Raw genomic sequence first — 27,193 nt, forward strand, 5'->3', positions numbered from 1 at the left:
TCTATAATTATAAATCATTTAAATTCGTCCAAATTCTATGTATGGCTTTTTTTAGTATTTAAAATCTAAATTTTATGTTCGTCACCTGTTTGTGCACTAAATAAATTAATATACTAAATGAATGTTAATGCATAGCTTACGATAGCTGAGTCTCTTTTATCTGTCTGGTGTCATATAAATATTGGATATTCTGATTGCTTTAGGTCGCGGTTACTTTTCTGTTATTTTGAATGTGTTCGGTTTTCTCCTACTTTAATGCTTTTAGCTTTTGCAAGTTACGTTTTTATTTAAGCTTGCCTTCTTGCTCCTAAGATGCTACTGCGGTTCATTTTGATATTGCTAACGAGTTCCTTTGTGATTATTCGAGTACCCTTATAAAAGTAAAACCCTGCTTAAGTTACTAATTGCTTTTAATGACGTAATATTATATCTTCTAGATGCAATACATTGTCTGATCAAAATAAAGAGGCACTTTTATATAAAATAAGAACCATGGGAGAGAAAAGAATGATGTGACGCGGAGAGAAAGAGAAGGTATGTGTATGTATATTTAAGAAGTTTTATTTCTATCAATTGTATTGTTGTTACTGGTAGTATAGCTTTGTGCAAGCTAGTCTGGGTGTTGTTGTGTTTCGGTTTGAAGGGTGAGTGAGCCAGTGTAATTACAGGCACAAGGGACATAAAATCTTAGTTCCCAAGGTTGGTGGTGCATTGGCGATGTCAGCGATGGTTAACATTTCTTACAATGCCAATGTCTATGGGCGTTGGTGACCACATACCATCAGGTGGCTCATAAATACCTATTCTATACAAAAACGTACATTTTTTTATCAAAAGCAAATGTAATTTTATTCAAGTGAGCTTTACAAAAAATCATTCATGAATTGTCGATCGTTTAACTTTACCGTTTCGAGACAGCCTGTAGCGAGAAGAATCGATAAGATTCTCGCGAACTTGCTTACTATTTTAAGATAAATCGTATTTATTATTCACAATCTTGACTAGCTCTGCGTTTGAATCCAAATTTAGATCCAAGTATCCTCATCAAAAAAAAATTTTTTTTTATACGTATGAGTCTACCATTGCCTAGAAACGTTCTCTGTAACTTATGTCATCATAAAACAAATATTATTATGTACACACATATGTCTTAGACTACGCTGGGTGGGGTCAAAGTGCCTTTTATTTACATTAATTTATTTTGTGAAAAACCTTTTTTTTTCAAATTAATTTAATTTATAGTAGCGAAAAAAAAATACAGTAAAACTACTGAATAAAAAGTTTTAACGGAACCGATTTGATTGATTTTTTAAAATAATTTATAATCAAATAAAACAAAAGTACTAAATAAAATATTTATAATAATAGTGATAATAATATAGTATAATTATGAGTCGGTTTCACCCCAAAGGCTCTATATACTATTTTACATCAAAAACTTTGGTGAGCTGAGAGAATAGTGAAAATTAATACGTATAAATCAACGAGAGGCAATTATTGGAGCAAACAAGTGGAACAATCCGAGGGTTACGAGGGTTCGTAAAAAAAATCATTATATAGTATTATTGATATGTGTATTGTATATAACACAAGTATGCAAGATAATGTTTACTTATAGTTTACGTTATGTTTAATTTCTAGTTTATTTTAAGTACCGAGATGGGCCAGTGGTGGGAACGTGTGAATCTTAACCGATGATCGTGGGTTCAAGCCCGGGCAAGCACCACTGAATTTTCATGTGCTAAATTTGTGATTATAATTCATCTCGTGCTTTACGGTGAAGGAAAACATCGTGAGGAAACCTGCATGTGTCTAATTTCAATGAAATTCTGCCACATGTGTATTCCACCAACCCGCATTGGAGCAGCGTGGTAGAATAAGCTTCAAAACCTTCTCCTCAAAAAGAGGAAAGGAGGCCTTTAGCCCAGCAGTGGGACATTCACAGGCTGTTACGGTATAGTTTCTTTATTATTTCGTTTTCTCCACATACAAAAGGGTTCCTACTAAATTTACCCCAATCTCTTACTAATTTTTTTTCACTCAAGGAGGTCTGCGATACCGCTTGTAATGATAAAATCGCACCATTTTTTTACTTTAACTACGTAGTATATAATAGATGATAGACTTTATGTTTCTTTACGTAGGTATTGTTTTTTTTTTAATTTTATGTTTTTTTTTTCAAGTGTTAATACTGTCCAAAGTTTAAATAATATTAAAATACATTGTGAATCAATTTTTTTTAATCGTACCACCATTTTGTACCATGAACTCTTATTTTTAATAACAATTTCATCGGTGTGAATGGGCTGGTCTTTTAAGTGGCATGGCACAACAATTTTTTTTTTTTATTTTAATTTTTTAATTTCGCTAAGCGCTTTCTCGGGACTAAAGCTTGATTTAAGATACTTTATTTATAGAATTAATTATAAAATAACTGAAAGTATAGTAGTAATGCGTAAGTTTATAAAATAAACATTTTTATTTTGTTAAAAAATTCTATTTCGATTTATGAATTATCATAATATTATCGTCTTGCGATCCTATAAATGAAAGGGGTCACAAAAATTGTTTACGACATCATGAATAAAACGAACTGACAGTTTTATAGCTATCTCTCTCTAACTCGCGTATTGTTATTCCCACAGCAAAGGAGAAATAGAAATGGCATCTCGGATCGAGTTAATTTTAAGTCTCGTATGGGTAATTTTGCACGAACGTCATTTATTTGTGTTTAGATTATTAATAAATAAAAACGAATAGATAGGCGAGTTTAAGTCCTGAAATTTAATATTTTTATATTCATGTAAAATAAGTTTTAGGTATGTATCAATCTTGACTGTGCAAATAATTCACTAAAAAAATATTTAATTAACAATTTATTATATGCATATCTAAATGTCGCCTAATTAGAAAAGTTCTGTCATAAATACGGTACATGAATCATTGCCAGTAAATAAATTTGAATCTTATTTAAAAAAAAAAACTATGTTTTATAAGACTTTATAAAACATAGATTCGTCTAGTAGATATAAGATTGCTCGAATAAATCTTATGTAGATGACAAAAAACCGTGGAGTCAACATTCGTTGATTTCCATGTAGGATAAATAATAATTCAATTGTATTTAACTACATATGCAACTTAACTGTCAGAAAAGAGTAACTACTGAGTTTCTTGCCGGTTCGTCTCGGTAGAATCTGTATTTCAAATCGGTGGTAACAACCATGGTGAAACGACGAGTCAAAAGTGCTCGCAAGAGCCTACTTGAATAACGTATATTTCCATTTTGATTATAATTTATATCACCCACCCACTGTAATCATTTACCATTTCTGTAGCACAATTTGATCTTAGAGCACGATCTCATATAAGAGGGTGCTGCAGTGACGTCACAGACCGCGTGCAGTACGGGGTTGCGGCGAGTAACATTTCTATTCAAGCCTTACTCGAGGCGACAGTTTCTTTATAATAATTTGTGAATTAAATGTTTAAATCACTTTGGTGGCAACAGTTCTCTACATAGCGGTGTATAATTTGACGTAAGTGAACTCATATATATTCTTCATATGAAAATAAGGCTGTTTATGTAATAGCGCGAATGTGGCTTTGCTTTTGGTTATGTTTATGATATTATAAACTTTAAAATAATTCCACAAAACGTTCTAAGAATAAACCACATGAGACTGAAATCTTCCTGTAATTTGTATACAGTGAGATAAGGCGTCGTATGAGTTTTTGTTATGTAAATCAATTTGCTTTGACGCGATTAGTATCGCAGGCGTAGTCGCGTAATGCTTGCGACTTTGTTTGTTCATTCATAATTCATTTCGATGTACCTACCGCGGTTATTTTAAATATAGCTCTGTATCGTTTGTCAAATGAACCTTATGTCTTGTCTGATTCCTGTGTCGTGTTTTGTGTTTCAAGCTAACTCACTAACTGTCGTCATAAAAAACAAAATTTTTATTGTTTTCCCTTTTCTATTTTCATATTATACACGTTTCTTTAATTCACATCAGAAACGACAAATTACATAATTATTTTAAGTTGAAACAACTTAAAATAATTGTATTAAAAACCGCACTTATATACTTATACATTGTTGACCGTTTTTTATCAATATCTCTCAGAACTATTTTATGAAGCAGAAAACAAAGTACGATAAGCCAAGTTTCATTAAAATCTGATCAAGAAGTTAAAAGAGCTGTCCATTATTAAAGTTAAGCCTCGTGATGCGAATTTTATCGTCAAATTTCGATAACGTTACTAGGTGTAACGTCTCACTTCTGTCGCGTGTTATACATTGCGCCTTTTATTTATAATTATATATAGCTTACATTAAAATAGTTCTATTTAAAATATCATTTAAAACAGGATTCGAAAATATGACTATTAGTGCGCTCCAAGTAAATCAAAGCCCAATATCGATGAGATGGGACTACCTTAGAGCCTTACTAAGTATAATATAAATAGAATAACCAAAAAACCTTTTATATATATGTATACTTAGGTAAATATATATATATATATATATATAAGTGTACTGTGTAACCTACATTATTGCGATATATTTTTTTAAGAATAAAGAAGAAATAAGAGCATTATTTCTTATATCACTTAAGCACGGATACACAGATTAAAACTGCTTTCATAAATACAATGCTTCAAATTTCTTTTACAACGCGGCGAAAGCCTTGGACTATAATAGCTTGTAAACATAAGTGAGCGAAAATGCTTTATATCAATAATAATTAAATATTACATATCCTATAGTGGTAAAGAAGATAATGAAATTCATGCTTGCCACGTCAGTAGTTTAAATTAAAAAAAAAACGTGTTGAAATTGCGAAACTTTCTCCAAAACGCGCAACATCATTTGTTATAAGTTTAACGTATATTGTTTCAGGATTTTTTTTCAGTTAGGCATATCAATAAAAATGTCTCGTCATTTCTTAGTATAGATAATAAGTGGATTACGTCACAAAATCGGATTTCTTCTAGATCTTCAGATAAGCTTACAACTATCTATTCCTTGAAATTGTTCCTCTGGCATTTTTTTCATTAATTTACATTTTAATACATATTCATTAAAACATTATTTTCATTATGGTACGTAAAAATTATGTTAGTACACTGTACGGTTTGATGTAATTTATCATTCGTATTTTTAATGTATAACATTAGTATATATTAAGCATCCAAAAGTGAAACTGGTTTTTATAAATATAGAACACCGAACCATACAAATTGATCTAAATTCCTTACTCAATCACTCTTATAAATTCTAATAATACAATTGAACAAATCACAAGCGAATAAACGTCTACCTTTCTGTCCACTTAAAAATGGTGTGGACTTAGCGCGCGTTTTTTATTTTAACAACGCTTTTGTAGGGATAAGTAAACCTCCTACAATACAAATTTGTTATGTATATGTATAACAACTCAATAACATGCAGGTGAATCTTAATCCTGAAACTTAGACTGTAATGCTGCTTGGTTATAAACATACGGACACATTAAAACAAATTAAATATGAGATACACGAATAAATATTTTAAACATGTATAATTACAATGTACGTTAAAATGGTAGATTTTGGCGATTATGGCGAAACACGAGTTTTGCTACTATAATAGTACAATACACAATGAGAATAGTCAACTAGTAAAAATACACTATGTCCCAAAGATTGTTGTGACATTGTACTCGGGAAACTGGCACTATTTACTAAATTGCTAAGCTTAGCTAAGCTTTACGCTAGCTTTACCAGCCCTTGGGTCACCAGAAGTGCGAGCAGTTCAAATTTGCATTTATAGTAGTCACAAAATGGTTTTCTTTTTTACTAGAATATCTTTTTAGTATAGACTCTATTTATAGTTCACTGTAAGAATGAAACTTATGACTTACAGACTTAACCACATATTTGCTTAGTTATCGGTGCCCTTGTGACTCTTGTACAAACACAGCCGTTCCCTAATGTACACAAAATAAGCAACAATCGGTAACAAGAAAAGATCAATTGCTGTTGACATAAAGAAAGAAACACGATTTTTGAAAATGTATTATGTTTGTAAACGAAACACACGAAAAACAATGGCTAATGAAACTTGACGGGGTTATTGGTTATACCGACTCAAGATACAACTTTATTTTTACAACGAGTAACGATATAATTTGGAGAAAGATTGACAAAGCGCCAGAAAAAAAATTGAGGAAGATGGCACTCGATACATGTGACAGATAAGAAACTTAAATGTCGGAAACGTCTTATTCAAGTGTTGCGTAATCGACGTAACTTATCAACGCGCCCAAAAAGCTCGTCTTCAACAAAGATTACAATCTTCGTAAAAAAATTCATACGTATGTAAATTTCATACGTAAAAATTCATTTGTTTTGCTCTGACATAAGTATATTTTTCGAATTCACTCGGATGTATACATAAGAATTATTTAAATAGAGGACTTAAATAAATACCTACAGCACAAAATTAATATATTAATATATATAGCTATTGTATAAATCATGACCGCGCGAAATGGCGTTTCCCCTTTGAAATACAATTCCAATTATCAGGGTGAAAACGAAACAGTTCTCATATGTATATAAACAGTTCTAACAATAATACCTGATGCTTAACAGCAGTTAAAAAGTCTCTTTCCCTATCAGACCAAGGTCCAAGAGTTCCAATTGCAACTGATATCGTTTGTTCACTTCAGAATTTTACATCACGGTTCCGCCTGTTATTAACTCAACGAGTCTTTAATTTCATTTATTTTTTAACGCTCTTCATATTGTATTTTCTGCTGTGAATCCGGTATATACCCTGTTCATATATAGCCATAAGATGATTCCATAGACAATTACCATTTGACTGCCTCGTTGGTTTAGTGGTTGGATGAGAGGCCGCAGAGGTCCTGGGTTAAAATCCCATGAGTCTTTCAAAAATTCTCAATAGCAGCCCGGAGTCTGAAAGTTGGTAGTGTGTACACTCCCGTGCCTCGCAAATCACGTAAAGCCATAAGTCCTGCGCCTGAAATCTTTCCGGTCGTGTCGGCCCATCGGATTATGAGAGTTAGGGAATAAAGGTGCACCTTTGTTTGCGTACACGCTTGTGCCCTATAATATGTCTTGTGCAGTTGGCTAATCACGAGGTTGGCCGCAGTGGCTTAAATCGGTCTGGATTACTATTTAAGACAATTAGTATTTTTAACTAAATAGACATATTCCTAACACAACCTTATACATTATTTCCCGATGTTAATGATGATGTAGCGTCTTGCAATTAGGCAGATATGTTTGAGGTATAGCTTGTGTCAATGAAGGCGGGGGGAATATAGTCAGGGGCTTGTTAAGCGAATGCTGCCGAAACTAGAACAATACACTAAAACTTGATATTGAAGATTATTTGATCTATAAAATTCCTACAGAAAGTTTTACAACATTCTACGTGTTATGGATAAATTAACATTTTTACGATGCAGTAAAGAGGAAAAACTATCGATAACTATAGTTTTATCTTTATTTATTTATTACAATTTATTTATTTATTATACAATATTGCAATCAAGAACGTCTTTTCTTTACGAGTTAATGATTAGTTATAAGCTATAGTTACCAAGATGTTTGAAAGAATATATGTATGAAAAGAGGGCAGAGGACAGTGGGATGCTGGGATGTATTATCGCAGAAGGTTGTTTTTTAATATTTGTTTATAATTTATTATTTCAAGACTGCTTCGTTGACTAGGGCTAGCTATAAGGTCGCAGATCCCTAGGCCCTGGGTTCAAACTCCAGATCAGGCCGATAAAAGAAAAAATCTCAGCAGCAACCCGGAGCTAATGATAACAAATGTGTTTTGGTGTCACATAGCCTGAAATCCGGACATGATCCAGACGTTTCTAACGATTATTCAAATTATAATAGCTACATAGATTTAGAAGATGTGCGAAAACAGATGTACATACATATATACATTGCCCGCGATATCACACCCCACATAGTCGTAAAGTAAAAAAATATCATTTTTTTCACTTAGGGGGAACCTTCAAAAAGTTACCCGGTCTCATTAGACCAGGTTTTGTGGGATTCGAGTAGGTACTCGTAAATCCTTAGTTAGATCCACGCGAAGTCGGATAAATACACATATCTATAACATAATAATAGCAGAGCATAATAATCTGAATTCCATTATTATAATTAATTAATTCCTGAATGAATTAGATCAATTGGCTATGAATAAAAGAACTCGTATAATGTCCCACAATGGATTTCATATCCTTTGTTAGGATAACAATGTTGTCCCAGAGTGGCCCTTCTTGGAACAAGATCGCCTTATTAGTAACTGCATACTTAAGAGACGGACCGTTAAACATTGCCGCGTAGATTGTACAGGTCGGTAAAATTATTTTAACTAGACATTAATTATACTACGTTAGAAACATTACATAACACTGTTTATATGTATAATACCACAATGGCCCAGTGTATAAAACACATCTTAACCTAATATTTCAAATCCTGCAAACCAAAATATTTATATGTTTTTCATCTCGTGTTCAGTTGTTAAAGTATCTTAATTACTAATTTTAAAAAAATGTAAAGAAACGCTCCTGTGAAAAGATAATTATATAATTAGTTAGGACGATAGCACACCTTGGAAATAAAACGATTTCTCTTTGGCTGGATGCTTTGTTATATTTAAAATTTGTACACAATTACAATATTTAACAAAAAAAATCTAAGTTTCTTTCGCCGGTCCGTCACAGGTTAAGGTATTTTCTTTAAGGTATTTTTAAGTGTAATGCGTCTATATTGATTGAAGGCATTTGAAGAAAAACTTCGTGAGTAAGCTGGCTTGTAAACGGATGAATGGATTTATGCCACATGCTTATCTTCAAACCCGAACTGGTGCAGCGCCGTGGAACATGCTTCAAGTCTTCCTTGAGTCATTTGTCATAATGGAACATTTACAGATTTTATGATGAGTTAAAATTCACAATACCGTGGTTATCGAGTAATTTTGATTACACGAAAAATCTAAACTACTTCTACGCCTAATGCCACTATAATATTTTAATAATGGGATGAACTCATTTGTTATCTGGCCTCCAAAAAAATCGACCCACCTACATTTTTTGTAAAAAAGCTATCGTATGGTTTTAAACTACCACATATTTATATTTTTAAGATTGATAATGAAAAAATGCTATTGTAGGATTGTACAAAAACAGAAATAGTGCGCAAAAAATAGGTTTTTAGGTATATATGTGACAAAACACGAAAACACAAAATTTTACGCAATTTTATTTTTTTGTGTACAAAACGATAATGCCGTTTGTTTTTAAATTTGGGTGCCTAAATCTTACTTTAATAGGGAGTGTTTCCTCCTCTTGACCTAATCACTGCCTGCATACGCCTATTAAGTGACCTGATTAGCTTTTTAATGTCTTCCTGTGGGGTCCGTTGCCATTCTTCAGTTAGGGCAGCTTCCAGTTGATTCAGGGTTTCTGGAATTGGATTTCGTGCTCGAACCGTACGTTTTAGCTGGTCCCAGAGGTGCTCTATCGGGTTTAAGTCCGGACTATTGGCTGGCCACTGCATAACTGGAATTTCGACTTCCCTGAGATAGTCTTTAACAATTCTAGCGACGTGAGGTCGTGCGTTGTCGTGCATAAATTGGAAATTACCCCCAATATATCCAGCGTAAGGCATCACATGAGGCTCCAGAATGTCCGTTATGTAAGTTTCAGCATTAACAGCACGATTACGGAAAAAAACCAGCTCTGTGCGTCCCGTCAAAGAAATACCTCCCAAAACAATGTAGAGCCTCCACCAAATCGGACTGTTTCTCGAATGCAACACTGAGAGTAGCGTTCTCCTGGCCTTCGCATGACGTTACGTCGTCCATCAGAGCCTACTAGAGACATTCGGCTTTCATCACTGAACAATACTGTCTCCCATTGGTCCAGTGTCCAATCGACGTGCTGCCTAGCAAATTGTAGTCTTGCTTGTCGATGGGATGCTGTGAGTTTTGGTCCTGTTGCTGGCTTGTGAGGGGTTAAGTTTTGCTCTCGAAGTCTTCTTCTTACAGTATTTTCACTCACAGACACTCCACGACTTTCTCGGAGTCTACCTTGAACGTCAACAGCCGAAAGATGTCGGTTTCTTAAAGACGTCAAACCAATAAAACGGTCATTGGTCGGGTTCGTGACACGCCCCCTGCCAGATCCTGGTCTCCGGCGATACTCCCCAGTCTCCAAGTAGCTTTTGTACACTCTTCGCACCCCTGAACGACTTAATTTTAGTGTTCTAGCCACATTTCGCTGACTTAACCCCTCATGAATAAGAGCTACGACTTGAGCAGCTTCTGCTTCAGTAGTATCCATTTTTTATGTTTAAACTTATTAAAATTATTGTTTCAACAAAGTTTCATACACTTAATCAATAATAAACACTTACAACTCCTCCAAATCAATATCAAGTGGGTAATAAAATGTTAAATGTATGTCCCATAAGTAAAACAATCCACCTAGGTCGTCGCATAGTTAAGATACCAATTTTCTAAGTAAAAAAATACGGGTGGGTCGATTTTTTTGGCGGCCAGGTATTTATTTTCTTCTTGTATGTGTGTATCTTCTTTCCCTGTAGTCCGAAATTGTTCTGTTTAATAAAGCACATACTATTTTAAAGCAACTTCAAAGCCTACCCATAATTTAAATAAAAATGTAGATATGCCTGTCAAAAACAAAGTAAACGGGTCCGTCTTAATTCGTGTTAAAAACCATTCATATGACACTAAATTCTATATCATTCGAATATGTTTTGATTATACAAAAAGACAACTATTAAATCTTTACTATTTTTATTTCATGCTAGAATTTCACAGCAATGGCAAACAGCAGGAAACAGGATCCGGCGGTAAAATATTAGCGCTAGGCTTGTCTAGAGCTTGGTGTAAAAGGCTTATTTTATTAATATAATTTCTCTAATTTTGTAACAAAAAGTGCAAGTGCAAGTGCACTTTATCAGAATCTGCATAGCTTTATACATATACTCGACCACACACACTTCATACTATAGATTGCGGTTTCACTTCATACTTGTGGTCACTGTAAAACGTATCGGAAGTATATTTATTAAATTACAATTACGATAAAAAAAACAAACGCATAATTAACTTTTCTAGAGAGTATTGTAAGATATATTCTATAACATAAATAAATAGATATTTTATATGATAAAGTGCATGCAAAAAAACAACCACAAATCATGAATCGAGCAGCGCAGTAATAGCTACTAGTAGAATAGTTGATAAAACGAAGATTCCGACGGTCGAAGTAACTATATATGTTGTAAAAATATATGAAGCCTCTAATTATTCTAGTTGAACACGAAAAAGGTTCAAGAAGAAGGTCGAGTCTGTAACAATTCGCGTTGAACAAGACGGAATATATTTCGTGCGACTTGGCACGAGAATCAGGTCACCCGTCACAACACGAATCAAATTTTACATACGAAAATCACGTGTAAATAATTTACAATATATTCTTTTGTCATTCCATATAACCTTTTTTGTATTTATTTCGTGTTTGTGTATATCTGTATTATTACTGTTTAAATTGTAGATTTAAGAGATAAGCAATATTTCATATTTAAAAAGTATACAACATTGCTATGTAATATTATAAATAAAATAAAATAAAACCTTTGAGTAAATTGAAAACTTAAAAAAAAAACATAAAATGCCTACTAGCTTCTATCATATATGTTAAATTTCCCATAGTGCCTGAACTCAACGACCTAACGACATTAAAAAAGGCAATTTATATAGTCTTCTAAGTGTTGCTATGAATATAATTAAATTATATTTATACAAGAAAAGTTAACATTGAGTATATTAGCTATAAGAAATAAAATATGACACAATATTATTATGTAAAAGTTATTTTAAGATTTCATATGCAAGTAAGCACGGGAGACAGACTTATCTAAACTCGAATCGTTTTCAAAGTGAGAGTAGCCACAGGAAAACAGCTAGCGCGGACAGGAGCGACCTCTTGTTGCCACGGCTTTGATTATCGTCTTCCTCATATAATTTTCTCATTTCCTAGTTATTTATGTATGTCATTTCAAACTAATATACCACCAACGACGCAATACAAAATATATGTCATGATTAATTTCTGTTTCTTTATTTAAATTTCGATTCAGATTTCTCAATTGATAATTATTATAATAATTGGTAAATATTCAATTTATATTGAATTAATATTAAATGTGTCCTGAGTTTAATATTTACGTATATAATACATTATGTTATTATGAGTACATAAGTTACATTATAAAGCGTAGTTTAATCAAATCTAATGAGGAAACAGAGAGTAAAAACATAGTTTTATTTTATTGCTAAATAAAATAAAGTATTTAATTCAATAATAATAATGTCCGAGTTTATGTTTATTTTGGGGGTTCTGAAAATCGAAAAAACACCCTTCCGAAAATGTTCCCTCACAAAATGACAACGTCATATTTGTGTAGGGTGGGTAAGATGACAGGTTCATATATAAAGTGGTCGGTATTTGCAACAAATTATTTTATCGATATGTCCAATTGTCACCAATAGTTGGCGGATAATTGTTTCATGTACATAGTTCCTAAGAAGCTTAAATGAATGAGATATGCGCGGGCGGAGGTGGGCGCGGTCCTCCGGGATGTCGGGCCTCTTAGACGTCAGACGAGCTCACGGCATATAGTATAACGGGTGTACAAGACAAGACGCGCGTGCTCATTCCCAATAGTACAATAGTCTAATAACGTGGAATTCAACATCGTTCAACTGAAAGGAATATCAAGTATGTCGAAAACGAATTTAAAATTTACTCTTTTAATTTAATCTAATTTTGAAATTTTAAATTTAATTTCGATCGAGAATTTTTTGACAGCGAATTTTTGTTATGGTAAAGCTTTTAACTGAGTATATAAGTAGTAGCTAACGTAGAGTTTTTTACAATTGACAGTTGAAAGTCTCATTTAATTTGTGTAGTTGTTTAATATTTACGATTATACTAATGCATGCTTTGCGAAATTTCGAAATGTGCTCATTTTTACGACAAAGTTTTAAATAGATCTTTACATAACCACATTTGACACATCTGTGTAGAAGTTGTCTATGTTAAATAATATATTTAAGCGTAAATAATTGTATGTTTGATTGTCACGAATGTATTATGGAATGCTGTGGCGATACGATTACAGCGAGATGATAGTCATACAGAAACGTGATATCATTGTAATATTTATTTATTCACCTATTCGAAATATAAAGACCAGTTAGTTTGTGTTTTTTTTTATCGTAAATAGTCTTAAATGTTCGAAGTTAAAAATTTGTTTTACAGAAAAAAAATTTGTTATAATTACTAATATATTTGTTTCTAGATTAATTAATTTTATTTCTAAACCTAATTCTAGTATTACGATTAATTATTATTATAATGTTATTTAATTGTTGCCCGTTAAAAAAATATTTTAAATAAATTAAAAAGCGAGCAAAGTCGCAGATATGTTCGTTATATATACGATAACGATTAGTTATTAAAATATTCGTCACAGGTGATCGTTGGGCTGCAATCAAAGTGACGTCGGAACAAGTCTGACAGAGAATGGACGATAAGGCGGAGACAGTGCGCCTGCAGCCGGTGTCCGATTCGGCCGAGTCTTCTTCGCCTATCCCTACCAAGTAATATATATATATATAACCGACTACTTACCATGACTACCGATTTCAAGATGTGCGTACATGAGATACCAAAAATATATGCCCATGTAAAGGTGTATATTTATATGCCTAAAGAGGACGAATCTCTCCATGCAAATGTGTGTGTAAGAGTCCTTGCACGTAATGTAGTGAGCCTGCACGCTAGTGTGGTCTCACGTGTGAAAAACATAAAAATGCACGTGTGTGTTTACACGTATTATAAAAAGAAAACGTTTGGAAAGTTTATTTTCAATGTAACATTTTTAAATTAACAATTTGGAAATGAAATTTATTTTATTTAAAAAAAATAATTCATTTCTTCATCAAACATTATTAATACAGCAATTTTTTCTATAGTATTCAATTTAAAGTACTTGAGGTTAATAAGAGCGGAAACATGACCCAAAAGTCCCCTATCGTACAACCGTACACCGAACGATACGATTCTGAGATGAAATTAATATATCCATAATAATAATTTTAACCAAGATTTATTTATTTCTTAGAATAAAATTAAAATATAATCAATCTATAATCGAATAAATTATTTTAGAACATTATTAGGTCGAAAGGATTTTGTAAAAATAATTTCTTAATCAATATAATATTGAAAAATGCATATTATATTAGGAGTAATACAAAAAAATGACGAACACGTTACTTAAATCTATCCTTATGCAAAATAAATCAAAATCTTAAGTATTTTCAATTGATTATAGTTTTAGTATTAGTTTTATTAACTAGTTACACATAATTACTTAAAAAATATTCCTGATTTACGCGCCCTACATGTAACGTTATTCCTATGTTATGATCTTAACCAAATAACCATCTCGTGGCGGCCCAACGTACTTATTCAAAGGTAAGTTATCTTTATTTATTTTAACGTTATAAAAACTAAAAACATATACCAAATATATGCAATTATTTCTTACTTTTAATATTTTTATATACATCAAGTTTATAAGAGTTTATCCAGAGTAGTTTGTGGTACATATTCGTATGTAATTACCAGGAACCCTTGTAAATACAAGAAATTGAGTTTTTGGGAGAAAGTAAGTGCAACGTAACTAATTGTAAAGATCAAAATTATCTCAATTTTCGTATATTTTTTATTTATCTATAAAAAAATATTTTTATATGGCTTTCAAAACATTCGCTTAAATAAAAAATAGTATTGAATTTTCAAACGTAACAATTTATCATTCAGTATTATTCAGATATGCGATGGTATCTTAATACGATGAATGCAGGAAACAGGAAAGTGACAGTCTCCTGAGGATAGTGCAGCACAGTTGTGTAATGTGCTATCATGAAGCTGAGGCATTATGGGCTAATGAGATAAGTGTAAGCGGTGGCCTGCTTGGTAACTGTCTTAACCTCTCTCCATCTCTCATGGTCTTCAATTATGGATGAAGTACTATTGACATGTGATAGACGTGCTAGTCTGATTCCATTTCGATTTAAGGGTTGTACGGGATACGTAAGTTTTACGAGTTATGAAGCGCAGTGGTTCTGTATATGTTCTGTTAATATAATAAAACTGCTGTTACTCTGAAATCTTTGCGAGAATTTTAAACGTTGTCAGCGTTTCTATTTGGAAAGACACGATGAGTTTCTAATGCAATAGTATATAATCTTTCGGAATTAAATATCAACTATCAATAAGCACGTCGACAAATGAAACTTACTCAAGTATGTTGGACTAAAACCTACGTAGCTCATAGTTTATTGGTATAATAGGACTTTATATATAGAACGTTTTAGAGACTTTCGTTATGTAAATTTTAATATATTATCTTGTTCTCAGAGAGGAAACTGAGGAAGATTATGATCCGCATCTACACCGGCAGCTCTCTAAACCTACAAAGTAAGTAACTCTTATTTAGGAGAAGAATTCTAATAAATATTTAAAATATTTATTCAGGAACGTTTGTTTTAAATGATGTTACAAAACTAATAATTTTTAGATTATGGTCATTTTGAGTATAAAAATCGTTTTATTCGCTTCTATGCCATTTCAATTTAAAATATAATTTTCTTAAACTTATTATTTAATATAATTGTTATACTTGAGGTAACAAAAAAATATAGGTACCATTAAGTTTCTTTCGCCGGTTCTTCTCAGGTCTGAATTATTTCCGTACCAGCGCTAGATTTTTGACAATCAACAAGCAACTTCTATTTAAATACAGATTTTAACATTGTATTTTTAACAAGATACATGAAATTAAAAAATAAATAAATAAACGAAATCTACTTAAATATTATACATATAACACAAGTTCCTGCACAAGGGACCGAAACAATGAACATTTTAAAAGTGATGATGTATAGAAAACGGAAGTTCCAGTTGCTTCATTTAAAGAAGTGAATTGAATTTAAATTTAATAACTTAACCATAATAAGCCCACCTAGCCCGGTGGTAAGAACGCGTGAATCTTAACCGGTAAACGTGGGTTCAAACCACCACCACTAAATTTTCATGTGCTTAATTTCTGTTTATAATTCATCTCGTGTTATTCGGTGAAGGAAATCATCGTGAGGAAACCTGCATGTTTCTTATTTCATCGAAATTCTGCCACACGTGTATGGAAAATGGAAGACATTAGGAACTATTAATAATAATTTATATTGTGTTGAACAGACAAGCAAAAGTTGTTACAAATGATAAAAACATTAGACCGTTAAATGAATCATTATCGTGTAAACTACAAGCTGATAATTAATAGTCCATTTATGAACGATGCAGCTAATAATTTTGATAAGCCAAGTTACCGATTGTAGTGCCATCGTTAACTTATTACAAAATCCTGTATCCATATAATAACTAGTAACAGCTGCCAAGGATAAACGCTTCAGCACACCCATATCACAAATTACAGATTAGAAATGACGTGACTTGTTTTTTTTTTTAATCTTTCCTATACATTTTTTATAAGAAAACCATATTTATTTAAAGAGATTATATATATAATTGTTATTTAGCCGAATTCATTTATAGTTTATTAAGAGAACACTCAATCCGTCCCTCTATAGCTGTTTTAAAATATCATGTTTGATTTTGTATTAGGTACATATTTTCTTTTTTGTACATTCTTATACTAAGAAAGTAAACAATCAATAAAAAAAAAAGTTAAGTACTTATAACGTGAATTGCCGAACTGATCCGTTATAGCAATTTCCAAATTGAAAGTTGATCATTAATTTAGGTTTTTTTGACCATCGATCTAAATGTTCGATGCTGTAAATTAGGTCTTAGAATAATAAAGAATTCTGTATAGTCAAAACGAACTGAATAGTATTTGCAATTTATTCCTTTTACTTTAATATACATTTTTTTAGTTATATTTTATATTATATATTGCTGTTGTTGCCAATATATTCTACCTAATGTATTATCTTTCAACACGTACTAAACCTGCTGAGACACGATCTAGTTCACATGGTGTCATTATTAGCCTACATTATAATTCAGAACTTTCTTTGAAATATTTTGCGTATGAAAGAAACGATTGAAATTGTAGATACAATTATTTTAACGATTCCATATCATTTATATGTCACTGATATATTATTTAACAGACAATTTATTTTCAAACTAGATTTAATTTCCCTACTTTGTTCAATTGTATCGGATTTAATATATCTGTTAGCTTAGCGAGATATCTGAACGTTAAATATATATTTTATAAATTTCGTGTACAGCTTTTTGAGTAAACTAGTTTTATAAAAGTCAATTTATGGCTAATACATTTGGACTGCTAAAAACTAAGATAGTATTTTGTTATTTTTATAATACATTATATACTATATAATGCTCTCACTTTCCTTCTAAAAAGGAAGCATGCTTTTTATCTGATTAACTCTCAATAATGCGGAGAGTAACCCTGAATCACCTATCGAGGAATATTTACTTTCTGAAGTAGCCGATATAGTTTTTGCGTTTCACATCTTTACAAGAGGAATGACTACCAGAGAGTTTATTTATTTTTTTATTTTATGAGACATTTTTCAGACACGGCCATCTGTCCTTAAGCCTTAAGCTTGTACAAAGCTTGTGCTATGGAAACCAGACAACTGATATATTACATATACTACTTTTCTTTTGTAAATAAATACTTATATAGATAATTACACCCAGACTCAGGACAAACAGACATGTTCATACACACAAATGTCTGTCCTGGGTGGGAATCAAACCCACAACCTTCGGCGTGAAAGGCAAATATCTACCAACCACTCCAACCGGCTCGTCGAAAGTTTATAATAAGCCATAAGGATATTAAATTGAGAATAAGAATCCAATCTAATATTTTAGCCTAGTTAAATTAGTTTAAGGTCATTGCAATTCATCGTTTCAGGCTGATCGAAACGATATTGAAGATAATTATAGTAAATATCGATATTTTAATATTTCATCAAAGACAACGTCAGACATTGCAATGAAGAGTTAATATTTTATTTATGGTTTAATAATGGGCTTGTTGCGGCTATACGATTTGATATATTATCCTCCTAAGTTTGGATAATAATGGTAGTAGGTGAGTAGATTTGTCTTTCTGGATGAGAACGACTATGCGAACGTCTCTGCAATAATTCTAGCACTGAACTGCACATTACCATAATATAGAGTTCTGGTTGTGTTTCTGTTTGAAAGATGATTGATATTTGATGTGAACTTTCATGTTGTCATGATTTCATGCTGGGATTTTTTCGCAGTAATATCGAGACGTTGGTGCATCTCCTGAAATGCAGCTTAGGAACTGGTATATTGGCTATGCCGCAGGCGTTCGCTCGCGCTGGACTCGTAACCGGAATAATTGCTACAGTGCTAGTTGGCATACTTGTCACGCATTGCCTGCACGTACTCGTACGTATCATTGGTTTTATTTTTTAAATATTATGTCACAATCGAAATAGTAATATTATCAAGATACAGAATGTTTTTTAGCAAGTCATCTGTTATTCTACAATAAAATATAGATCTTCTGCTCCTGTATTCCGGAATGTAGGGTAACCATTAATATCGCAGGAACAGTATTAAAATAGATTCGTGGGGCTTTTACATTGTAACAAAGTGTAAATCCAAACACTTCGTACAGTGTAAATCTTCTTATTCTACTTTATGAAAGCTCGTCTTAGGTACCACACAATCTGATTGATATGTTATAGATATTCTATCACAAAACAGAAATACTAAGTACTGTTGTGTTCCCGTTTGAAGGGCGAGTGAGCACTAGCTCACTAGGTATACTAATACCTACAAGCACGATGGACATAGCATCTTAGTTCCCAAGGTTGGTGGAGCATTGACGATGTAAGGAACGGTGAATACTTCTTACATCGTCAATGCCAATGCGCGGTGGTTAACACATAGAATCAAGTGGCTTAATTATTAGTCCGCCTATCTATTAAAATGTCTCTTTGTGGAAGTGACCACCTGCTATTAGGTGGATTATTCGCCCGTTTACCTAACGATTATAATATTAACTACAATATTGTCAACTCTTCTATGGCTTTAAACATGATCGTGGTTATCTATGGCTTCTTAGTAACAATAAAGGTTAATTCATATTTTATTTTCAAAGGTCCGGTCGCAATATGCGGCTTGTAAACACCTGCGTGTACCGCTTCTCTCGTACCCCGAGTCTGTGGCTACGGCACTAGGTTGCGGGCCGCATGCCCTGCGACGTTTCGCTCGCCCTGCCGCCCTTGCTGTCGACATCTTTCTCGTCGTCTACCAGCTTGGAATCTGCTGTGTTTACATTGTATTCATAGCTGATAATATCAAAAAGGTAATCTTTCGTAGCGATACCTATATTCATATGTTCTTTTTATTTAGGATTTTAAATATAATATTTTAATTGTGAATGGGTACACATTTATTGTAATTTCTTGAAAATTCACTGTTGGAGAAGAATTTACTTATGAGCTATCTTTAAATTGTACTAGCATTGCGAAATTATTAAGAGTACGTACCATTGTATTATCCCCGATAATATCAAATTTTTATTTGAGGGCACGCCTGTGAATGAAATGCTTGTATCTATTTCGGGCGTGATTGTTTCTCATGACAGCGTTGGAATGTAACAAATTAATAAGTGATCCATTACTATTTCCTCAATATTATGCAAGCGAGGGTACTGCAATTGGTTTAAATGGGCGGGCGTCGGCGTCGGCGGCAGCATGACGCGGGTCATGAATCGTACTGTGACCGCACGCCAATAATCATCAAGGGCACTAAATAATAAATGCACGTGTCCGTACTAAATGACTACGCGCATTGGTTTTGTGATAGTAATCTTTCAGTAGCTCTCATCGTTCACCTGCAGTTTTGTAGGAAGATATTTTTAATCTTAAATAGTCGTAGTAGCCTTTCAAGTAGATTATTATAAGTACTTCGACGTTTCTTGACGTTTCTTTTTAAAGTACATATTGAACTTTATCTTTAATACATTACGTTCCATTTTTTTGTGTTCAGAATACTTTGTGCTAGCCTTAATACGGTCTCATAGGCAGAGTTCTCTTAGAATTAAAACAAAATAATCTCTCACTGTTTAGTACAAATCTAGTTTTCCTATTGAAACTTAATTTACCTAATATGCAATGAACATTGTACAGATTACCTATCGCAACTGTCTCACACTAAAACAAATTCATTGATAAATTTTATAATTCCGGCTCATTTGTTACCTAAGTATTGGCTCCTTTTGTTATTATGAGAGTCAGAACGTTCTTAAAATCTTTACATATTTCGATATTGTTTATATGATACATATTTCGAATTCTGTAGCTGTCAGGCTTATATGTATCGAGGCCATAGTAGGTTTTCAATGGTAATAACCGTGTGACATCTTTAATACAATACATCGTGTCACAAGTGTATCGTCATTTATACTGATTATCTAAGTTAATCGTTGTTTGCACGCGAATATTAAATAACTTTTGCGACGCATGAATGTAATATAATCGAATGCATAGCTTTGTAAGAAATGTATCCTTCTTAGATCCATCAAGAGTTAATTTTGTGATTAGGTTTAGTCTATTTCAACATATTCTAAATTAATAATGTCATTATTATTATTAGTTACTATCCATTTTTATTGTATTATTGCTCTCAGTTTATATTGTTGTTTCATTTTACTATTTAGGATTTGAGGATTCAAAATGTATATTAGATTTAGACATATCTAAAGCGTAGCTTTTTTATATCCGTAACTTCCGTAACAGTCTGTGAATGTCCTACTGCTGGGCTCAAGGCCTTCTCTCCCTTTTTTGAAGAGAAGGTTTGGAGCTTATTCCACCACGCTGCTCAAGTGCGGGTTGGTGGAATACACATATGTTCCTTCACGGTCAAGCACGAGGTGAATTATAATCACAACTGAAAATTCAGTGGTGCTTGCCCGGGTTTGAACCCACGATCATCGGTTAAGATTCACGCGTTCTTACCACTGGGCTATTTCGACTTTCTTTTATATACCTAAATCAATTATTTTCTTTTAAGAACTTTATTTTTAATTTTGGATCCTCAATATTCCTAAAATTTGTCAAGTGGTAAAGGCAATATTTTTTTCAGGTAACTGATCCATATTACGTAATGGCTGCCGAGATACACATGCTAATAATCCTCGGTCCTCTGATAGCGTTCAACTTGATACCGAGTCTGAAGCTGTTGGCTCCATTCTCCGCGCTTGCCAACGTGATGACCTTCGTGGGTCTCGGGATTGTGGTCTATTATCTGGTGATCGGCAAGAAACCCAGTGCCAGGGACGTGCCACTCGATTTATGGGGATCGATTGAAACATTCCCACTGTTCTTTGGAACGGTGTTGTTCGCACTTACTGCTGTTGGTGTTGTGAGTAAAACTGTTTAATATATTGCCATTTTAGACATTAAAATAAAGTTTTATTTTAGATCAGATACTTAAGTAATTGCTATATAATAATTACAAACGTATCTGAGGTTTGTTATAAATTTATTATTATTTAAGGTAATAGCCCTGGAAAATAACATGAAAACACCGAAAGCCTTCGGCAAACCATGTGGTGTGCTAAATGTTGGTATGACCATTATAGTTCTACTTTACGTAGCGGTAGGAGCACTTGGATATGTGTACTGCGTGTCAGATTGTAGAGATTCTATAACACTCGATCTGCCAGAGAAAGACCCGTAAGTAACATCGTTTTATTACCTTCTTAGATTTTTTTTATAGATTAGGAAGGCGGACGAACATATGGGCCACCTGATGGTAAGTGGTCACGAACGCCGATAGACATGTAAGAAATGTTAACCATCGCTTACATCACCAATGCGCCACCAACCTTGGGAACTAAGATGTTATGTCCCTTGTGCCTGTAATTATTGAGCATATTTCTAAGATTAAAAATATTTAAAATGGATGGTGTAGCGCGTTAAATTCGAATCGTTTAAGTATAGTATTCAAACAGTATTTACAAAGATTAATTACATAGACTATCAAATGAACTGCCTCGTATGCCGTGATGGCAAACGTCATGCCTCCGCCTGCTCTCTATACTCTTGTGTGGACACGTAAAATTTTCCTTCGTTGCTGTATATTATTAGAAAAAATATTGTACGCACGAATTATTTATTTTAAGAACGAAACAATATTTTTATTTATTTTGTTCGATATTTATTTACAGGTTTTTTTCTAATTATAAATTATTTCGTCACTGTATTCTCGACTAACTATGAACGATTATATCTAGGTTGGCGACAAGTGTGATGGTTATATTCGCTATTGCAATCTTCATAAGCTATGGGTTACACTGCTACGTACCAGTAGAAGTTTTATGGAAAGGCTATTTGTTACCGAAGGTTGAGGGCTCGTCGGCGCAGAAAGTGCGATTCTACGAATACGCATTACGAGTTGCGCTATGTTTACTTACATGTAAGTATCCTTTACTTTCTCTACTAACTTTGTTTCCTTAATATATAGTGTATCCGTGCAGTGACGGAGAAAGAATACATTTCACTGCCCCTCTCTTTCCCATGGGTGTCGTAAGAGGCGACTAAGGGATATCTGAGCGACCATCTACTCATCTGCTGGTAGGATGCTAACATCCGCCTGGCTTGTTACCACCGTACGCATGGTGAAAAACTCGTGAAGTGGCTTGCAGCCGCGTTTCGAGGTCAGCCAACGTACAGCCAGAGCCCGAGCGAGTATTGCCGCGATGGGTGTTGGTCCAATTGGAGACGGCTGTTGAACCAATGCCGGGGGAAACTGTATTGATCTGCCGGACAGGGAGACCCGAAGAAACGGCTGTTCCGCTGGCCAGCTCGTGAGGCTGCCCCACCAGGCCACGCATAATCTCGGGGTGGACCGTCGTGCCGGTTGTTGACCGGTAGGTGGGGTCCCAGCGGCCACTTCCGGGGGGGTTCGGGGGCCCTTCCGTCCGGCGGGTCAGTGTATTTTTCCTTTTGGCAACCACTTGGGGAAACACGCCTCCACACTTTGCCCATCCCTATCGTGGCAATACATCGCTCGCTTCACGTCTCTTTTCCATTTCTTTTTTCCCAAATGGCGCAACAAAAAAGAAATAACGGTCGTACAGCGGTGCACACCCCCACCATACCCTCGCTGTTTGAGGTCGAGTTCTCTAACATCCGAGGACTCCACACTAACCTCAACGCTGTCCACCACCATCTCGAGACAGCACGGCCAGCAATGTTGTTTCTCACGGAGACACAAATACTCCGTCCTGCCGATACCAGCTACCTTAATTATCCCGGCTACACGCTTGAAGAATCCTTCAAAGCGAAAGCCGGAGTATGCTTGTTCGTCAGGGCGGATGTTTGCTGTCACCGACTGCGCTGCTTGGAGGACCCCTCCTTCTCCATGTTGGTGGTACGTGTGGACCTGGTTCGTCAGAGCCGAGTCTACGTGTGCCTCTACAGATCCCACAATGGTGACTTGGAGACAAGCCAATTATTTGACCATTTTAGTCGGGTGGCAGATGCTGCGCAAGAGCAATTTCCTAACGCGGAATTGGTGTTTTTGGGGGACTTTAATGCTCACCACGAATCCTGGTTGAAATCCCTCAAAACTGACTATGCTGGAAGGACTGCTCATGCTTTTGCTCTCACACATGACTTGACCCAACTGGTTGATCAGCCCACCAGGATCCCAGACATTGATGGGCAAGCACCTTCTCTACTGGACCTTCTGCTGACTTCTCACCCGGTGGAATATCAGGTTGTGGTTCAGGCTCCTCTTGGCTCTTCGGATCACAGCCTTGTTTCTACCAGAGTGCCACAGGCCAAGCTGCCGCCACTAGCGGTATGCAAACGTCGTGTTTGGCACTATAAGTCGACGGATTGGGACGGTATGCGCGATAACTATGCGTCGGTCCCTTGGAAGGAACGTTGCTTCAGTGGGAATGACCCGACAGCTAGTGCCGCTGCTGTTGCTGGCGAGATCATGCTGGGAATGGAATACTATATTCCTAGCTCAGATCTCGTCAGTAGGAGTACGCGTAACCGTTGGTTCACTCGTGAATGTGCCGATGCTGTATCATCTAAGCAGGCGGCATATCGCAAGTGGATCAACGTCTGCGTTAGCGGGGCATCTAACATTGACTCACTGAAAGCAAACTATAATAAAAATTCCAAGTCCTGTAGAAAGGCATACACGAGAGCGGATGCACAGCGCATTGTACAGATTGGTCATGACCTTGTTTCGCATCCTAGGGGCTCCCGTAGCTTCTGGCGTCTGACCAAGTCTGTGCAAAACAATTTCTGCCAACCTTCGCTGCCACCGCTCAGAAATCCGGACGGATCGCTAGCTCACAGTCCGCAAGAGCAAGCTGATCTCCTGGCTAAACTCTTTGCCGACAATTCCGTCATCGATGATTGTAGTGCACTGCCACCTACAATACCTGCATGTGGCCATACGATGCCTGACATTAAAATCAGGCAACGTGATGTGCGTGCGGAGCTGCAATCACTTGATGTACGGAAAGCTAGCGGTCCCGATGGAATACCAGCCATAGTGCTGAAGAAGTGCGCAGCGGAGCTGTCTCCTGTGTTAACGCGCCTGTTCCAACTTTCTCTCTCTTCGGGAAGTGTGCCGGAGGCTTGGAGAAGAGCTAATGTGCAAGCGGTTCCCAAAAAAGGGGATCGGTCTGACCCGGCAAATTATCGGCCAATAGCTATCACCTCAGTACTTTGTAAGGTGATGGAACGGATTTTAAACAACCAACTGATCCATTACCTAGAAGATCACTGTTTAATTAATGATCGTCAATAAGGGTTTCGACCTAAACGGTCCACAGGTGATCTTCTAGCGTACGTAACGCACCTCTGGGGTGAAGCTATCGACAAGCATGGAGAATCGTTGGTTGTCAGCCTCGATATCTCCAAGGCTTTCGACAGGGTCTGGCACAGAAGTCTTCTCTCCAAGCTGCCGGCATATGGTCTGCCTGCTCAGCTATGCACCTGGATTGCCAGCTTCCTACACAAGCGTAGCCTTCGTGTTTTAGTTGATGGTTGCGCTTCACAATTCTATATAGTGAATGCTGGGGTCCCCCAGGGATCTGTGCTATCTCCGACACTCTTTCTTTTGCATATCAATGATATGCTCTCTCTTGGGAACATACATTGCTATGCAGACGATAGTACAGTGCTTGGTGGATACCACGGACGCGCAGTGGCTGGGCGGGCGGAAATTGAGGAGAGGCGGAAGGATCTTGTCGTTGAACTCGATAGGACATTAGAGCTCATCGCTAAATGGGGCTCTGACAATCTTGTTGAGTTTAATGCCAAGAAAACACAGGTATGCGCTCTCACAGCGAAAAAGTCAGCATTTTCCCCTCTTCCCCTCCCTCTGTGGTACTCCGCTGGTGATACAAAGCAAAATCGCCATACTGGGGATCGACGTTCGCTGCGACCTTAGTCCAAGGGATTACATCGAGGCTGTTATAAAAACAGCTTCACGGAAACTCGGAGTTCTGAACAAGGTGCGGCGCTTTTTCACGCCACAACAACTGTGCCTGCTGTACAAAACACAGGTACGGTCTTGCGTGGAATATTGCTCGCACCTTTGGGATGGCTCCGCTAAGTACCTACTTGAGGCCTTGGACCGGTTGCAACGACGTGCCGTACGCATTATTGGCGACGTAAAGGTCACAAACACCCTTGAACCTTTACAATTGCGTCGTGAGATAGCAGCACTGAGCGCTTTCTATCGACTGTATCACGGCGAGTGCTCTGAGGAATTATTCTCTCTAATTCCTGCTTCCCCCTTCCTTCTTAAGTCCACGCGAGCTAGTTCTCGATGTCACCGCCTAACTGTGACATCAATTCCATCGCGAACAAAGAAATTTGGCAACTCCTTTCTTTGTCGCACTTCCAAAAAATGGAATTCCTTACCAGCTCACGTGTTCCCCTCCTCTTACAACCCGGGTTCCTTCAAACGAGTCGTGAAGAGGCATCTTGCGGGCCGGCAAGGCAAAGGCGGCTAGTGCAGAACGTTTTTCCCGTCTGTACTGGCCGTCATCGCGTTTGGACTCTACTACCACTTACCATCCATACCAGGTGGAGTAGAGTCATTTGCCCTCCCGGCGAATATAAAAAAAAAAGTATATTACTTGTATGTATAATATGTTACTATCCATTTTATTGACGTGATGTGATTACAAGAGCGCATGTTTTGACTAGCCTGTAGTCATGCAGTTGGTCACTGTGCTTATCAACGATTCTATTTTCAGTTGTGTTGGCGATAGCGGTACCAAGGCTGGGATTGTTTATATCCCTATTTGGAGCCCTTTGCCTCTCCGCGTTGGGTATATGTTTCCCAGCATTGATGGAAGTCTGCGTTACATTCCCGAAACGAGCAAGCGCAGCGAGGAGCATTCTGTTCGGAAAAGATGCAATTCTATTCATAATAGGCGTTATTGGCCTGCTCGCTGGTACATATACTGCTTTGGACAGCATTATTCGATCATTCTCAGGCACTGCTAACGCTTGACCTACCAGTCCTTAGCTCAGTTGTCCCCTGTAACGTGGTGTCACTCTCTCGTTGACACTTATCGATTAAATAACTTTTGATTTGTATTCCATCTTTTATTTAACTATATTTTTTAATATCTGAATTAGGCTAGACAACAGTAGATGGGCTTGGACTTTAAGATCGACACTTTCAATTTTGATTAAAGCTATCAACCACGCTCAGATCAAAGTTAAAAGGAAATCTTAATATAATTTTTTTCTAATATTATATAAGAAAGATTTACAAAAATGTAACTGGATGAAAATAAAGAATTATTATACATTAATTTTATAATAGCATCTTGCGAGAGTGTGCCGCTTCTTTAGACACGTGCCTTCTAGCTAAGCTTTTGCAAGAGTTCTTGTCGAATAATACCCTAATAGTGAAGGTATTATGATCAATAACTTTATGGAACTCACTTAGTT

The 27,193-nt window shown here is 35.5% G+C and overlaps 1 protein-coding gene across 2 annotated transcripts; it reads left to right on the top strand.

Annotated features, from left to right (window-relative positions):
- The first annotated feature begins 3,406 nt into the window (after positions 1-3,406).
- LOC126780201 (proton-coupled amino acid transporter-like protein CG1139) lies at positions 3,407-26,833 on the top strand. Of its 2 annotated transcripts, none has more exons than XM_050504468.1 (9): positions 3,407-3,539; positions 13,612-13,738; positions 15,567-15,626; positions 18,479-18,629; positions 19,348-19,554; positions 21,336-21,614; positions 21,750-21,928; positions 22,489-22,670; positions 26,488-26,833. In XM_050504468.1, exons 2-9 carry the CDS (start codon positions 13,662-13,664, stop codon positions 26,745-26,747), a joined length of 1,395 nt encoding a protein of 464 aa, XP_050360425.1. In that variant the 5' UTR covers positions 3,407-3,539; positions 13,612-13,661; the 3' UTR covers positions 26,748-26,833. The 2 variants fall into 2 exon arrangements, with proteins under 2 accessions (XP_050360425.1, XP_050360424.1); XM_050504467.1 differs by lacking the exon at positions 3,407-3,539 and adding an exon at positions 12,708-12,854.
- Positions 26,834-27,193: the final 360 nt, after the last annotated feature.

This window comes from Nymphalis io, chromosome Z (genome assembly GCF_905147045.1).
Source record: "Nymphalis io chromosome Z, ilAglIoxx1.1, whole genome shotgun sequence".
Classification (NCBI taxonomy): domain Eukaryota; kingdom Metazoa; phylum Arthropoda; class Insecta; order Lepidoptera; family Nymphalidae; genus Nymphalis; species Nymphalis io.

Excerpts from the sequence above, each read along its gene's own strand:
- LOC126780201 (XM_050504468.1), top strand. The coding sequence starts at position 13,662 with ATGGACGATAAGGCGGAGACAGTGCGCCTGCAGCCGGTGTCCGATTCG. Across the intron at positions 15,627-18,478 it reads CAGCTCTCTAAACCTACAAA|TAATATCGAGACGTTGGTGC; the intron begins GTAAGTAACTCT and ends ATTTTTTCGCAG. Across the intron at positions 19,555-21,335 it reads TAGCTGATAATATCAAAAAG|GTAACTGATCCATATTACGT; the intron begins GTAATCTTTCGT and ends TATTTTTTTCAG.